This window comes from Pelophylax lessonae, assembly GCF_965119305.1.
Source record: "Pelophylax lessonae genome assembly, chromosome: 5".
In the NCBI taxonomy this organism is placed as follows: domain Eukaryota; kingdom Metazoa; phylum Chordata; class Amphibia; order Anura; family Ranidae; genus Pelophylax; species Pelophylax lessonae.
Window position 1 is genome coordinate 271,208,346 of NC_138772.1, and position 13,500 is coordinate 271,221,845.

Below are 13,500 nucleotides of genomic sequence, written 5' to 3' on the forward strand. Positions count from 1 at the left end.
CCACTCACAGAGTTCTGTCACTGGCCTAGGGTAGTTCACTTAGAACACTTTACATTTTGTAATCCACGATCCTAGCCCAATGGCCCAAGGGATCTCTTGCGCAGCATATTTTGATTGTTTTCTCCTATAAAATTAGAGGGTCGGATAGGGCATAAGCCCCAGCAACAACTAAACTTTGAACTTTTCTCTCCTTTTTTTCTCTATATGTCTCTTAGTCAATGAGTATAGGCTAGCCAGCCTTAATTGGGTTCAATAGTCTCTTCTCAACAGTGGAAATCCGGATGGGGATTCGCACAACTTTACCCTCCTCATCCAAAACTCTGACTGACCAAGCCTGGCCAGATCCACCTGGGCGGCGGACCTCTACCCGGTCTATGTAGATAGCCCGCCCATGATTCCACTGCACCTTCACCGACAGGAAGATCTTCGATAAGTCTAGCTTAGACTGATTGCGATAGCGTTTGGGGACAAAGAGAAAGTCCCATACAGCCTAATCACACCAGGCTTCTCTGTTGGCCTCTATCTCGAGCATGACTTCCCATGGAGCATAGGGATAGTCATACCCATACTTTAAGGCCACCTTCCGCTGTATCATCTTTGCATCCTCGAGAATCTTGGGAGGGTTTTCCGGTTACCTCTCCCAGATGGGGAATATAGGGTCTCCTCTCTCTTGATGAGGGAGGCATAGGCATAACTTTCATCCTGAGCCCGGGCATAGTTTTGAGGTGGGGATAGATCTGGAGCCCAATTAGCATAGGCCTCACAGAACCCCAGATTCCTGGCGCACTGTCCTCGCACCACGGAATCCCTAGTCTCCTCATCAGGAACACTTGGACTGGCTGAACGGCTCTGGTCGTCCGACCCCCAGTCCCATTCGGTCTCTACCTCCGATTTCCACACATCCAGTCCTTCCTACAAGGATCCATATTGATGCTGGAAACTGGGAGACCCCACATAGATGACCCTGGCCTCTTCCTTGCTGCTCACACTCACAGCCTTGGTCACCGCAGGCCATCTATTCCCCTCTGCCTTGATTGGAGCAGATTTTGTTTCTGCCACTGCAGCTTTCTGTACAACAGGTGGCTGCTCCCCGGCCCGCACTACCTGCCTGCACACAGACTCGGAAGTTCGGGTTGCCCTTACTTTACACTATGTCATCGGCAGAATGCATAGAGCCCAGTTCCGCTAGCACTCTAAGGACTCCTCTTCCTCTGCCCACAAAGGGTCCCACTCCTGCAGCTGACAGGGCATGAGTGACCCCAGTCTCCCATGTCACACTAAATTTTCTGGGCTGGCCTTCACTCCTCTCTGCCCGCAGCAGCAGATTGCTGCAGCGCCTGCACTGGCCCCAAACTTGCATCCGCATGGTAACACTCAGACACTGACTACATACCAGGCCAAAGTGCTCCACGCCTCCTCCAGTGCACAACGCCAGTCTTCCATCGGGCACCAATCTCACCCCTGTGTCCCACAGGGTCTAAGTCGGCTTTCCGGTCTGCTCCGCAGGATCTCCGCCAACATGCAGGATAGCCTTTGCATTCCGACTCACTCCAGTACTCGCCATCTTGCTCCTCCACACGTGTCTCCCTCTCAGCCCCACCCGAAAGCGGACGTAATTTATGGACTCCCTTCCTCTTTCCAGATTGGCTGTGCATAGGTGGTGTCTCCGCCCATGACTTCAGATTGGCGACGTCTCCTCCTGCTAGGCAGATTTCTCCAGCTTGCGCTTTTCCGCGCAGTACAGTAACCTTTTCAATGCCGCTCCATCTCAGCTCAGCTAGCATGAAAGTCACTGTAAAGCGAATCGTGTTCTTCAATCCACACGCATCCGCCATCCTTGTCTGTACCAGGGCTCCAGCTGTGCCCCCCATCACTCTGAGCCAGCTGACCCTCTTTGCTTAGTAGAATTGGCCCGCTGTCAGCTGCACGGCCAACATTTCTCTTCTTAGCACTTGTACAGGCAAGACTCACCATACTGAATTGGAAAAATGTACCGCTGTCATTACATACACAGTCAACAAGTTACTTTACAGCATCCTCACTGTCACTACTTTGGAAGAATGTCCCACTGTCATTGGATGCATGGTCAACATTTTCCCACATAGCTCTGACACACACATGGCCCCAGGCACACAGATCCACGTGCCCTGAGGTGCCATTTTCTCCATCCACACTTGCACCATCTACTGTTAAGCAGGCACAGTCTATTGTTACAGCAAGATGCAACTCTCCCGCTCTCCAGCATATTACTTGCACAGACAATTTACAGTCCCAACAAAGGTTCTTTCATTGTCGTTGGCAACCACCACTGTGAATTTGAATCTTCATCCCACTCTCCCTATCTCCTGTAGAGCAGGCCTCATCCTTCTCTTGAGCATTCGGACACAGTTCTTGAGAGGGAAATTACATTTTCGGAAGTTTTCTTCGGCCGTTGCCATTAGCAACCATTCCAGTAACCCAGGGTGATATCCTGGATGAGCCCCCCAATGTAGCACTGCCCCCTAGAGGACTACTGAGAATTACACCTTCTGGATTCCCCTGGGTTACCCTTAGCAACGGACAGCAGATAACAGCATTAAAAGTTCCTGGCTCAATAATCATTCCAGGGGATGTTGGTTTTTGTGGTTTTATTGAGAACTTGGATAGGAGAAGGGTCTAGTGAGATACTTCAACTATTAACTATTCACAATCTGAGGGACAGCTTACTGTAGAATGCTACAATGCCGCTGCTTCACTTTGCCACTAAATGAAGGTACTTTAAATGTTCCTGTGTAAATATTTTCTTCAGGGTTGTGAAACTGGCACCCCCCCTTTACTCTGAATGCCAGTGTGCTGCACCCGTCCGCTGATCCTAGCTTCAGGAGTGGTCCCCTTCCTGGCAGACCCCGGGCAAGTTCCTCTGTACTCATGGACACTGTTTTTCTAGAGTCACCGTTGCCTCTAAACTCCACTTGTCAGCATCCACTGGACTTCTGGGTTCAGCCACACCGTCAGGTTTACCAGGCCGACTGCCTGTGACTGCCTGTGACCACCTTTCACAGCTGCAGAAGGAGAGACAGCCATACCCTTCTTCTGGGACTTGGCTTCCTGCCCAAAGACCCTCTGCCACATGTGCCCTTGACTTTTATAGCCTATCCCAGGATGCACACTGTCTGTGCCAACCCACTGGGACAGCTACAAAAGCCTGTGTGCCACTGGCTTGGTTTCCTCCACTGTCCAACAGGCCTCCCTATTGGACACAGTGAGGACACACTCTCAGACCAGATGAATCACACATGAACACATGCAATTAGCAGATAGAGCAAACTATATTTTACCTGCCTAGCACCTATCTAGGAGGGTGCTACATATGTAAGACAGGGCAAAGGAAAAAATGTTTGCTCTCCTAATTTGGGGATAGTAGTATCAGGATTAATCTAATACATTAGGGTTGTAATACATGCTTGAATTTTGTAGGTAAATAAATAGTTTCCTCCTTATAAGGATCACAATGTTATCAGCACTTGCCTGAGTTCTCCTCTACAGGACTACAGAATGCCTTCTCCTTATTTTATTACATTAAAGAGAGGGGGATGTGATCTGTATGCCAGCAGATGAGGGAACTGGACAGGGCTTGTGATTTCAGTGCAGCAGAAGCACGGTGTTGTCAGTTCACTACAGAAAGTATGGAGCTCACTGAATTTTTAGCACATCAACAACATTTTTTTTTCAGAATTTGCATAATTTTTATAGTGACAAAAAATGTTTTCTTTTTCAACTCAAATCTATTCCTTCTCTCTTACATTTGTAGATTTCAGAATTAACTTAAGAAGAGTGCTAAGAATGTTTGTGTGTTTGACTGGCAGCTACGGTGGAAGACCTGAGACAAATTTCAGATGTTGTAAATTTGAACAAGAGTGTCAGAATGTTCTGATAATAACAACAATTCTGACTATTAATATACAGCAAAAGGTTACACTTACTGCTTGTACAGGTACCTCCAGAAACTTTATCTTTACTGTCAGTGACAAGGTGTCCATAAGACGGGTGGGAGTGATGGTGATGATGTTGATGATGGTGGTTATGTCTGCTGGATGCTTTTGATGTATAACGGGTCCCTCCATTTTCTTCAAAGTTGAATATATGAAGATCACTGCTTTTAATTCCTGGTGACAATGGATACCTGATAAAACATAAGTACAAAGTATGGTTTGTGAGGGCACACATGAGCTAGTCATTGAATAAAAGTAAAAATATAGCTTTCCTAATACAGCAGGGAAGAGTTAGGACCTCTTTGTCTGGAGGTTGCCCCTCAGTTTTTGTTTAGTCCTTAGGATGGAAAGTGAGGGGAAATCTTCTCATAGGGAACAAGGAAAGCAATAATCATATTGGAATCTGTAATCCTTCCCATGTTTTTCAAAGCAAAAAAATATTTTGCTTAGAATTTTACATTAGATGAACAGAATAAATTATATACACGGCTAAGAAAAACTATATTAGTGCTAAAGTAATACAAATATGTATAAAATACAAAAACTTGCATTGGTAAACGAGAGCAGGATACAGTATTCACATTCAATTTTACTACCCATATTCTACTATTCATTTTCCCCAGATACACCCCATAATACATTCCCAGGATGCTCGGAGATGCAAAAGGGGATTTCTAGGATTATAGGATGTTTATGTGATTCACAATTTTTATTTAACTATTTCAGAAACAAACTTTTACTCAACAAATTTTTTTTCAGAGATATGCCAAAATTACGCCACAGTTATCAAAAACAAATGTTGTAGTCCCAGCATATTATGGGTTGGTAAGAGACATAAGGCTTTAAAGCTTTAAATACCTTTTTTTTTTATTTTTTAGATTTTATTTTGGAAAAATTAATATTGGAGACGAGGGAACAATTAGAAAAAAATATGTGTTTTAATAATTTCTCTAATACTTTTACATTTAGACCAATCCCAGATATTCACCTCAAAATATATTCATCAAAGTGCCTTAAGTACAAGGATAAAGCATAAGCATACATTTTTTTAACATGATGTAGAAAAACAAGAAAGTTCAAATTCGAAGTTTGCCTTGTAATTCAGGACAACCGTTTACCTTCACTGTAACTATAGTTTTTGTATTCGCAAGTTTGCATTAAAAAAATGGCGAATAACTTTGTGAAAATGTAATTGATCCTTTGATGATCACACTAGAGTAAAGTAAGGACCCCACATTACATAGATACATAGTTATATCATCAGTCTGGTTGTAAAAAGACACAAGTCTATCTAATTCAACCAATAAAAGGGAAAAAAATATACAATCCTATACCCACAGTTGATCCAGAAGAAGGCAAAAAAATAATAAAAACTCCCAGAAAAGCATGATACAATTTGCAAAAGTAGGGGAAGAAACTCCTTCCTGATCCCCCAAGAGGCAATCGGATATTCCCTGGATCAACTTTACCTATAAATGTTAGTATCCAGTTATATTATGTACATTTAGGAAAGAATCCAGGCCTTTTTTTAACCACATCCCACAAACCGATGTACCTTTATGTCAGCTTGAAGAAGTGGTTGTACCGGGGTGATGCCTGAAGCTAGAGCCATCCCCCCGGTACCGTTTTTTTTTAGACCTGGCAGCCGACTTTCTGGTGATAACAACCGATGTGGCTCAGCAGCCGATCAGCCGTTATCACAGGGAGCGGGAGGGGATGTCCCCCCCTCTCGGCGCCTTCTGCCGCTCTGCGCGGGATTCCTGTCCCACGGGGAGACCCAAGCAACCAGCCACCACATCCGCCGGCTGGTCAGAGTCCAGAACAAAGCTGGATTCAGCTTTGATCAGGTCTCCAATGAAGTAACCCGAAAGCTACGTCACAATGTCACTTCCGGTTTACTCGGCTGCCAATGGCGCAGGTTTTAAAAGACTGACTGTATTCAAAAATGCTTTTGGATAAATAAATAATTAGGATGAAAAAAAAAATGTAAAGTGCCCCTGTCCCCGTGTGTTTGTGCACCAAAGAAAAGGCAAACGTAAGTCGCGCCCGCAACTGAAAATAGTGTTCAAATCACACATGTGAGGTACCACCTCGATCATCAGAGAAACAGTAATAATTCTAGCAAAAGACTTCCCCTGTAACACTAAACTGGTAGCTATTAAAAATGTTTATATACGTTGCCTATGGAGATTTTTTAAGTATCGTAGTTTGTCGCCATTCCACGAGTGTGCGCAATTTTAAACAGTAACATGTTAGGTATCTATTTACTCAGCATGACATCATCTTTCTCAATATACAAAAATTGGGCTAACTTTACTGTTTTATTTCATTTAATTTAGTGAAGTGTATTTTTTCCAAAAAAAATTGCGTTGAAAGGCCGCAGCGCAAATACTGTGTGGAATAAAATATCGCAACAACCACCATTTTATTCTCTAGAGTCTTTACAAAAAAATATATATAATGTTTTGGGGTTCTAAATAATTTTCTAGCAAAAAATACTGATTTTAACTTGTAAACAACATGTGTCCATATACGTTTTTTTTTCATGCGCGAGCTAACGGTGACGGGGGCAGCTAAAATTTTTTTTTTTTTTTCTATTTATTTTATTTTTTTTTAAACTTTATTACAGGTTTTAAAAAAAAAAATAATCTGATCACTTTTATTGCTGTCACAAGCAATGTAAACATCCCTTGTGACACCAATATCCAGTGACAGGTACTCTTTATGGAGGGATCGAGGGTCTAAAAGACCCTAGACCCCTCCACCACCCTTTCATGTATGCAAAACGCTGAAAACTGCGTTTTTGCATACAGCCTGTTTTTTAAATCTGCCGCCTTTTGCAGCAGAGTAACCCGGAAATGACGTCATGGACGCCGCCTCCAGGTTACATCATCAGAGACCCTATCAAAGCCATTTCCGGCTTCGATCGGGACTCCATCCAGCCGACGGACGGGCCGGCTGGGTGCTCGGGTCTCCCGGTGGGACGGGAGGCCCATTCAAAGTCACGGAAGGCGGCGGGAGGGGGGGGGGGATGTCCCCTCCCGCTCACCCTGGTAACGATCGAGCGGCTCCCGAGCCGCATCGGTCGTTACTGATGGAAAGTCGACAGTCGGCTGTAAACCATGGTACCAGGATGGTGTCTCTAGCTAGAGGCATCATCCCGGTATAACAATGCAAAGTTTGTCGACGTAGCCCTACGTCACTTTGCGGTAAGTGGTTAAGTGGTTAATGTGATCTACTTAACTGGCCTGAACCAGCAATTAAGGGCGTCTTTTCCACATTATCACAGCTCTTTCTGTAAAGAAACATTTCCGTATTTGGAGATTAAATCTCTTTTCCTCCAGACATAAAGAGTGCCCCCTTGTCCTCTGTGATGAGCTTAAAGTGAATAACTCAACACCAAGTTCGCTATATTGACCACTTATGTATTTATACACATTGATTATATCCCCCCCCCCCTTAATCTCCTCTTCTCAAGAGAGAATTAATTCCGTTTCTCTAATCTTTCCTCATAGTTGAGCTCCATTTGTTGCCCTTTCTCCAGTTCCCCAATATCCTTTTTGTGAATTGGTTCCCAAAACTGAACTGCATATTCCAGATGAGGTCTTACTAATGATTTGTACAGGGGCAAAATGATCTCTCTCTCTAGAGTCCGTACCTCTCTTAATACAAGAAAATATTTTGCTCGCTTTGGAAACCGTAGTTTGGCATTCCATGCCATTATTCATTTTATGATCTAACAGAACATCCAGATCCTTCACCACCATTCATTCCCCCAGTTGTACTCCTCCTAGTATGCATAATGCATGCATATTCTTAGCCCCCAAATGCGTAGCTCTACATTTATAAACATTAAACCTCATCTGTCACATACAGTGCCTTGCGAAAGTATTCGGCCCCCTTGAACTTTGCGACCTTTTGCCACATTTCAGGCTTCAAACATAAAGATATAAAACTGTATTTGTTTGTGAAGAATCAACAACAAGTGGGACACAATCATGAAGTGGAACGAAATTTATTGGATATTTAAAACTTTTTTAACAAATAAAAAACTGAAAAATTGGGCGTGCAAAATTATTCAGCCTCCTTAAGTTAATACTTTGTAGCGCCACCTTTTGCTGCGATTACAGATGTAAGTCGTTTTTATTATACCTTTTCATGTGACAACACTGAAGAAATTACACTTTGCTACAATGTAAAGTAGTGAGTGTACAGCTTGTATAACAGTGTAAATTTTCTTTCTCCTCAAACTAACTCAAAACACAGCCATTAATGTCTAAACCGCTGGCAACAAAAGGGGGTACACCCCTAAGTCAAAATGTCCAAATTGGGCCCAATTAGACATTTTCCCTCCCCGATGTCATGTGACTCGTTAGTGTTACAAGTAGGGATGATCGAACGGTTCGGGTCCACCATCGGTTCGGCCCGAACATTGGGTGTTCGAGGTTCGGCCGAATTTAGAACTTTTTGCCCAAAAAGTTCGGAATTCGGCAATCAGAACCGACCAAAATGCAATGCTTCAGGAAATGGGCTTTAAAAGCCCGTGATTGGACCAGAACCATTAGCAAAAGCCAATTGAGGGGGCAGGAGAATGCTAGGAATGTGATTGGAGTGACTAGGGGGTCCCTAGACCAATCATTAGTGAATACGCCCCCCAGTATATAAGATAGCCCCCGCCATATTCCTAGCATTGTTATACTGGACATGGAAGAGAGTGGAAGCAGTTCTGTTAATTTTACTTTAAAAGTGTCATTTAGCATTTATTAGTGTGAGGAAAGGGATATCTAGTGTAGTTAGAGTGCTCCTTTACACTTAAGTTAGCTTAAAAAATTCAGTTTCTGTAGGGAAAGTGTTAAGTGTAAGGGGACCGTAGTGTAGTGTAGGGTTAACTGACAGTGACTGCTATGGAAGGGTGACAAAACCCTTCCATAGCAGGGTGACCGCTATAGAGAAATGATCATTTCTCTGAGTTGCTTCGGGACAGGAATATGGCTTCTCACCAGCAAGCATTTTTCATGCTGCAGGGGTTGTCACTGCCAGTGCTTTTTTGAGGACATGTTTGATGTCAGACATGACATCTGAACATGTGTATAGGGGGTATATATACACATATATGTCTGTATATATACCCCCTAGACATATATAGGTGTGATAGTAGCAGAAATATATGCTTGCGCTAATGAAATCATTTACAGTAATATATTTCTGCTACTATCACACCTATATATGGCTAGGTGTCTATATACATATAATTATGTTTGTATATATACCACTATACACAAGTTCAGATGTTTTGCCTGCCTCAAAAGAACCCAAAAAAATGCCAAAAAAACGCTAGCGTCAAAAAAAAAATGCCCAGGTGTGTTTTTGCTGGCATTTTTGGGGGGGTTTTGGAGGCAGGCAAAACATCTGAACTTGTGTATAGTGGTGTATATACACACATACATATATTTATATACACACCTAGACATATATAGGTGTGATAGTAGCAGAAATATAAGCTTGCGCTAATGAAATCATTTACAGTAATGTATTTCTGCTACTATCACACCTATATATGGCTAGGTGTCTATATACATATAATTATGTGTGTATATATACCACTATACACAAGTTCAGATGTTTTGCCTGCCTCAAAAGAACCCCAAAAAATGCCAAAAAAAACGCTAGCGTCAAAAAAAAATGCCCCGGTGTGTTTTTGCTGGCATTTTTGGGGGGTTTTTGGAGGCAGGCAAAACATCTGAACTTGTGCACAGTACCACTATACACAAGTTCAGATGTTTTTCCTGAGTGCAAAGAACCCAAAAAAATGCCTGCTATTAAACCGGCAAGGTGTGAAAACTCCTGTGCTGAAAGTGTTCTAATACAAACAATCTTTTTTTATGGTTCTGGACATGCTACAGAGCTGAAACTTCACATGTATACTTTTTAGACCCCCCAGATACGAAATCAAAAGTAAAAATCAAAAAAATCTCTTTTTTTTTTAAATTTTTCAATAATTGGCTTTTTTATCAAAAATGACAATTTTTAAGAACTTTATTGTGTGATTTTGTGTCTGGGGGGTCTAAAAGGTGTACCTGTGAAGTTTCAGCTCTGTAGCATGTCCAGAACCAGAAAAAAAGATCATATAGGTGTAAAAGGAGGGTCCCACATCCCTGTTCTACTGAAAAATTATCTTTTTTTTTTTCATGGTTCTGGACATGCTACAGAGCTGAAACTTCACATGTACACTTTTTAGACCCCCCAGATACTAAATCCAAAGTCAAAATCAAAAAATCTCTCTCTTTTTTTTTTTTTTTTCAATAATTGGCTTTTTTATCAAAAATGACAATTTTTAAGAACTTTTTTTTGTGTGATTAATAGTTAATGGGGCATGACCCAGAACCCTAGGGACTTTTTAGGGGCATTTATTGGGTTTTATGGCTTAAAAATTGTGTTTTTTGATTACCGAAGTTCGGGTCCCATTGATTTCAATGGGGTCCTGAAATCCGGGCCGAACTTTCGGGAAGTTCGGATGTTCTGGCCGAACCGAACTTTTCAAAAGTTCGATCATTCCTAGTTACAAGGTCTCAGGTGTGAATGGGGATAAGGTATGTTAAATTTTGTGTTATCGCTTTCACTCTCTCATACTAGTCACTGGAAGTTCAACATGGCACCTCATGGCAAAGAACTCTCTGGGGATCTGAAAAAAATAATTGTTGCTCTACATAAAGATGGCCTAGGTTAATAGAAGATCGCCAAGACTCGGAAACTGAGCTGCAGCACAAGGGCCAAGACCATACAGCGGTGTAACAGGACAGGTTCACTCAGACCAGGCCTCGCCATGGTCGACCAAAGCAGTTGAGTGCATGTGTTCTGCGTCATATCCAGAGGTTGTCCTTGGGAAACAGACGTATAAGTGCTGCCAGCATTGCTGCAGAGGTTAAAGGGGTGGGGGGTCAGCCTGTCAGTGATCAGACCACGCTGCATCAAATTGGTGTGCATGGCTGTCATCCCAGAAGGAAGCCTCTTCTAAAGATGATGCACAAGAAAGCCAGCTAACAGTTTGCTGAAGACAAGCCGACTAAGGACATGGATTACTGGAACCATGTTCTGTGGTCTGATGAGACCAAGAGAAATGTATTTGGTTCAGATGGTGTCAAGCATGTGTGGCGACAACCAGGTGAGGAGTACAAAGACAACTGTGTCTTGCCTACAGTCAAGCATGGTGGTCGGATGTCATGGTCTGGGGCTGCATGACTGCTGTCGACACTTGGGAGCTACAGTTCATTGAGGGAACCATGGATGTCAACATGTACTGTGACATACTGAAGCAGAGTATGATCCCCTCTCTTTGTAGGCTTGGCCGCAGGGCAGTATTCCAGCATGATAACGGCCCAAAACACACCTCCAAGAGGACCACTGCCATGCTAAAGAAGCGGAGGGTAAAGGTGATGGACTGGCCAAGCATGTCTCCAGACCTAAATTCTATCGAGCATCTGTGAGCCATTCTCAAATGGAAGGTGGAGGAGCGCAAGGTCTCTAACATTCACCAGCTCCGTGATGTCATCATGGAGGAGTGAAAGAGGACTCCAGTGGCAATCTGTGAAGCTCTGGGGAACTCCATGCTCAAGAGGGTTAGGGCAGTGCTGGAAAATAATGGTGGCCACAAAAATATTCACACTTTGGGCCCAATGTGGACATTTCGACTTAGGGGTGTACTCACTTTTGTTGCCAGCGATTTAGACATTAATCGCTGCGTGTTGAGTTATTTTGAGGAGACAGCAAATTTACACTGTTATGCAAGCTGTACACTCACTACTTTACATTGTAGCAAAGTGTCATTTCTTCAGTGTTGTCACATTAAAAGATATACATTTTTTTTTACAAAAATGTGAGGGGTGTACTTACTTTTGTGAGATACTGTATATATATATATATATATATATATATATATATATATATATATATATATAAAATAATAACTTTGAAGACATATTGGATGATCACTTTGGTCAGGCTATTAAAGCCATTGACAGAACTGAACAGGTAATGTGTGTTAACAGTATGATTTTCTTCAAACTATGGAGCATTTGGCAGTGGAGCGTGTCATATTCCCGATTTATATTGATTATGGAAATGGCAAGAAGCAGGGTTTTGAAATTAGGAAATTTAATAGAGTGGGTTATAGAGACTTTTCCAGACATATGAGAGACCCTAAATTTGTATTTTTTACAAAGCGCAGCAGATACGTGTTTGTTTTTCTTACATATCGCATGACCGTGGATTCAGATTATAAAAATGGGGCATTTGGCATTTACTAAAACAAAATGAGGCAATTAGTTAGACAGGGTTTGTAAAGTTAGCTGCTGAACAACCAACTAGAATTCTTTTTCATTTTCAAACCCAGACTGCAGGAATGACAGTTGGAAGCTGAATGGTTGCCATTAACAATAAGAACGGTTTCTTGTAGCATGTTTCACACATCAGCCCATATGGTAAGGTACATTGTCTATATAAACGTATAAAAGTCCATCTTGTACAGGTTTTTAAAGATGAACAGAAAATGGGAAAGCAGACTTGTGTCATAGTGAACTGGTAAAAAGTAATCCAAAGGACACCTTAGAAGTCCACTGTAATATAGAGTATCAGTGACAGTCTGCTCCAACACTTCCCTCACCCCCCCCCCCCCCCCCCCCCCAAACCAAGGGGCCTGTACTCCAAAAAATCTGGTTGCTAAGGTATTATAACACTTTACAATTATCACTTTTCTCCTTGTATTGTTTATTGAATAAACCTGCATTTATCCTGCCAGTTGGACATGCTTCACAACAAGCCGTTTATTCTACTATGATATATAATTATTAATGATAAGATGATGTTGTAAGTTACCATTACATGTTTTTCCGGTATGGAGAAAAACAAGACTATGAGTCAGTGTAGTGGTATTACACACCATTATTATATCCAACTGGATATGTTATATTTGTAAATTAGGCATTATTATTAACATCTAAATTGCTTTCTGTGATACTCGCTTTATGAGTAAATTAACTGGCAAGTATTTTAAAGAGCATTGATATTTTCAAATTATATATATGAGATAATGCAGTTTATAATGGTAACAACATGAATTGGGGTAAGCGTATAAAAGGAAAATGTGGTGCCAAATACAACCAATCACATGGCAGTTCTTATTAGCTAACATTCACTAGCAACAAAACTGGCTGCCACTCTTGTAAATTTACTGTCCTCCATTACCATTTTTCAAAAACCTTAATCAAATTTACTGAATTACCAAGAATCTCTGCTTTGAGCATATTTCTTAGATACAGATGAATACCTACTGCAAACTTAAAAGATTTAAACTTAGATTTTTTTATTTTGGGAGATAAGGAATTGATTCAAATATGAAAGCTTCACAGTTACATAGTTAGTCAGTTTGAAAAAAAGACACAAGTCCATCTGGCTCAACCAATAAAAAACAAAAGAAAAACAGTAAAGAAAACCCAAACATACAATGCCATATACACAATCCTATACCTGCAGT

General features: G+C 41.8%; 1 protein-coding gene across 2 annotated transcripts in view; it reads right to left on the bottom strand.

The window, feature by feature from the left end:
- Positions 1–13,500, bottom strand: part of EPB41L4B (erythrocyte membrane protein band 4.1 like 4B) — an 839,761-nt gene that overhangs the window by 196,111 nt on the left and 630,150 nt on the right. For both annotated transcript variants that reach the window (XM_082258285.1, XM_082258286.1), the window contains exon 16: positions 3,963–4,162. In XM_082258285.1, coding sequence (XP_082114411.1) covers positions 3,963–4,162 — 200 coding nt within the window. The remainder of the gene's footprint in view (positions 1–3,962; positions 4,163–13,500) is intronic.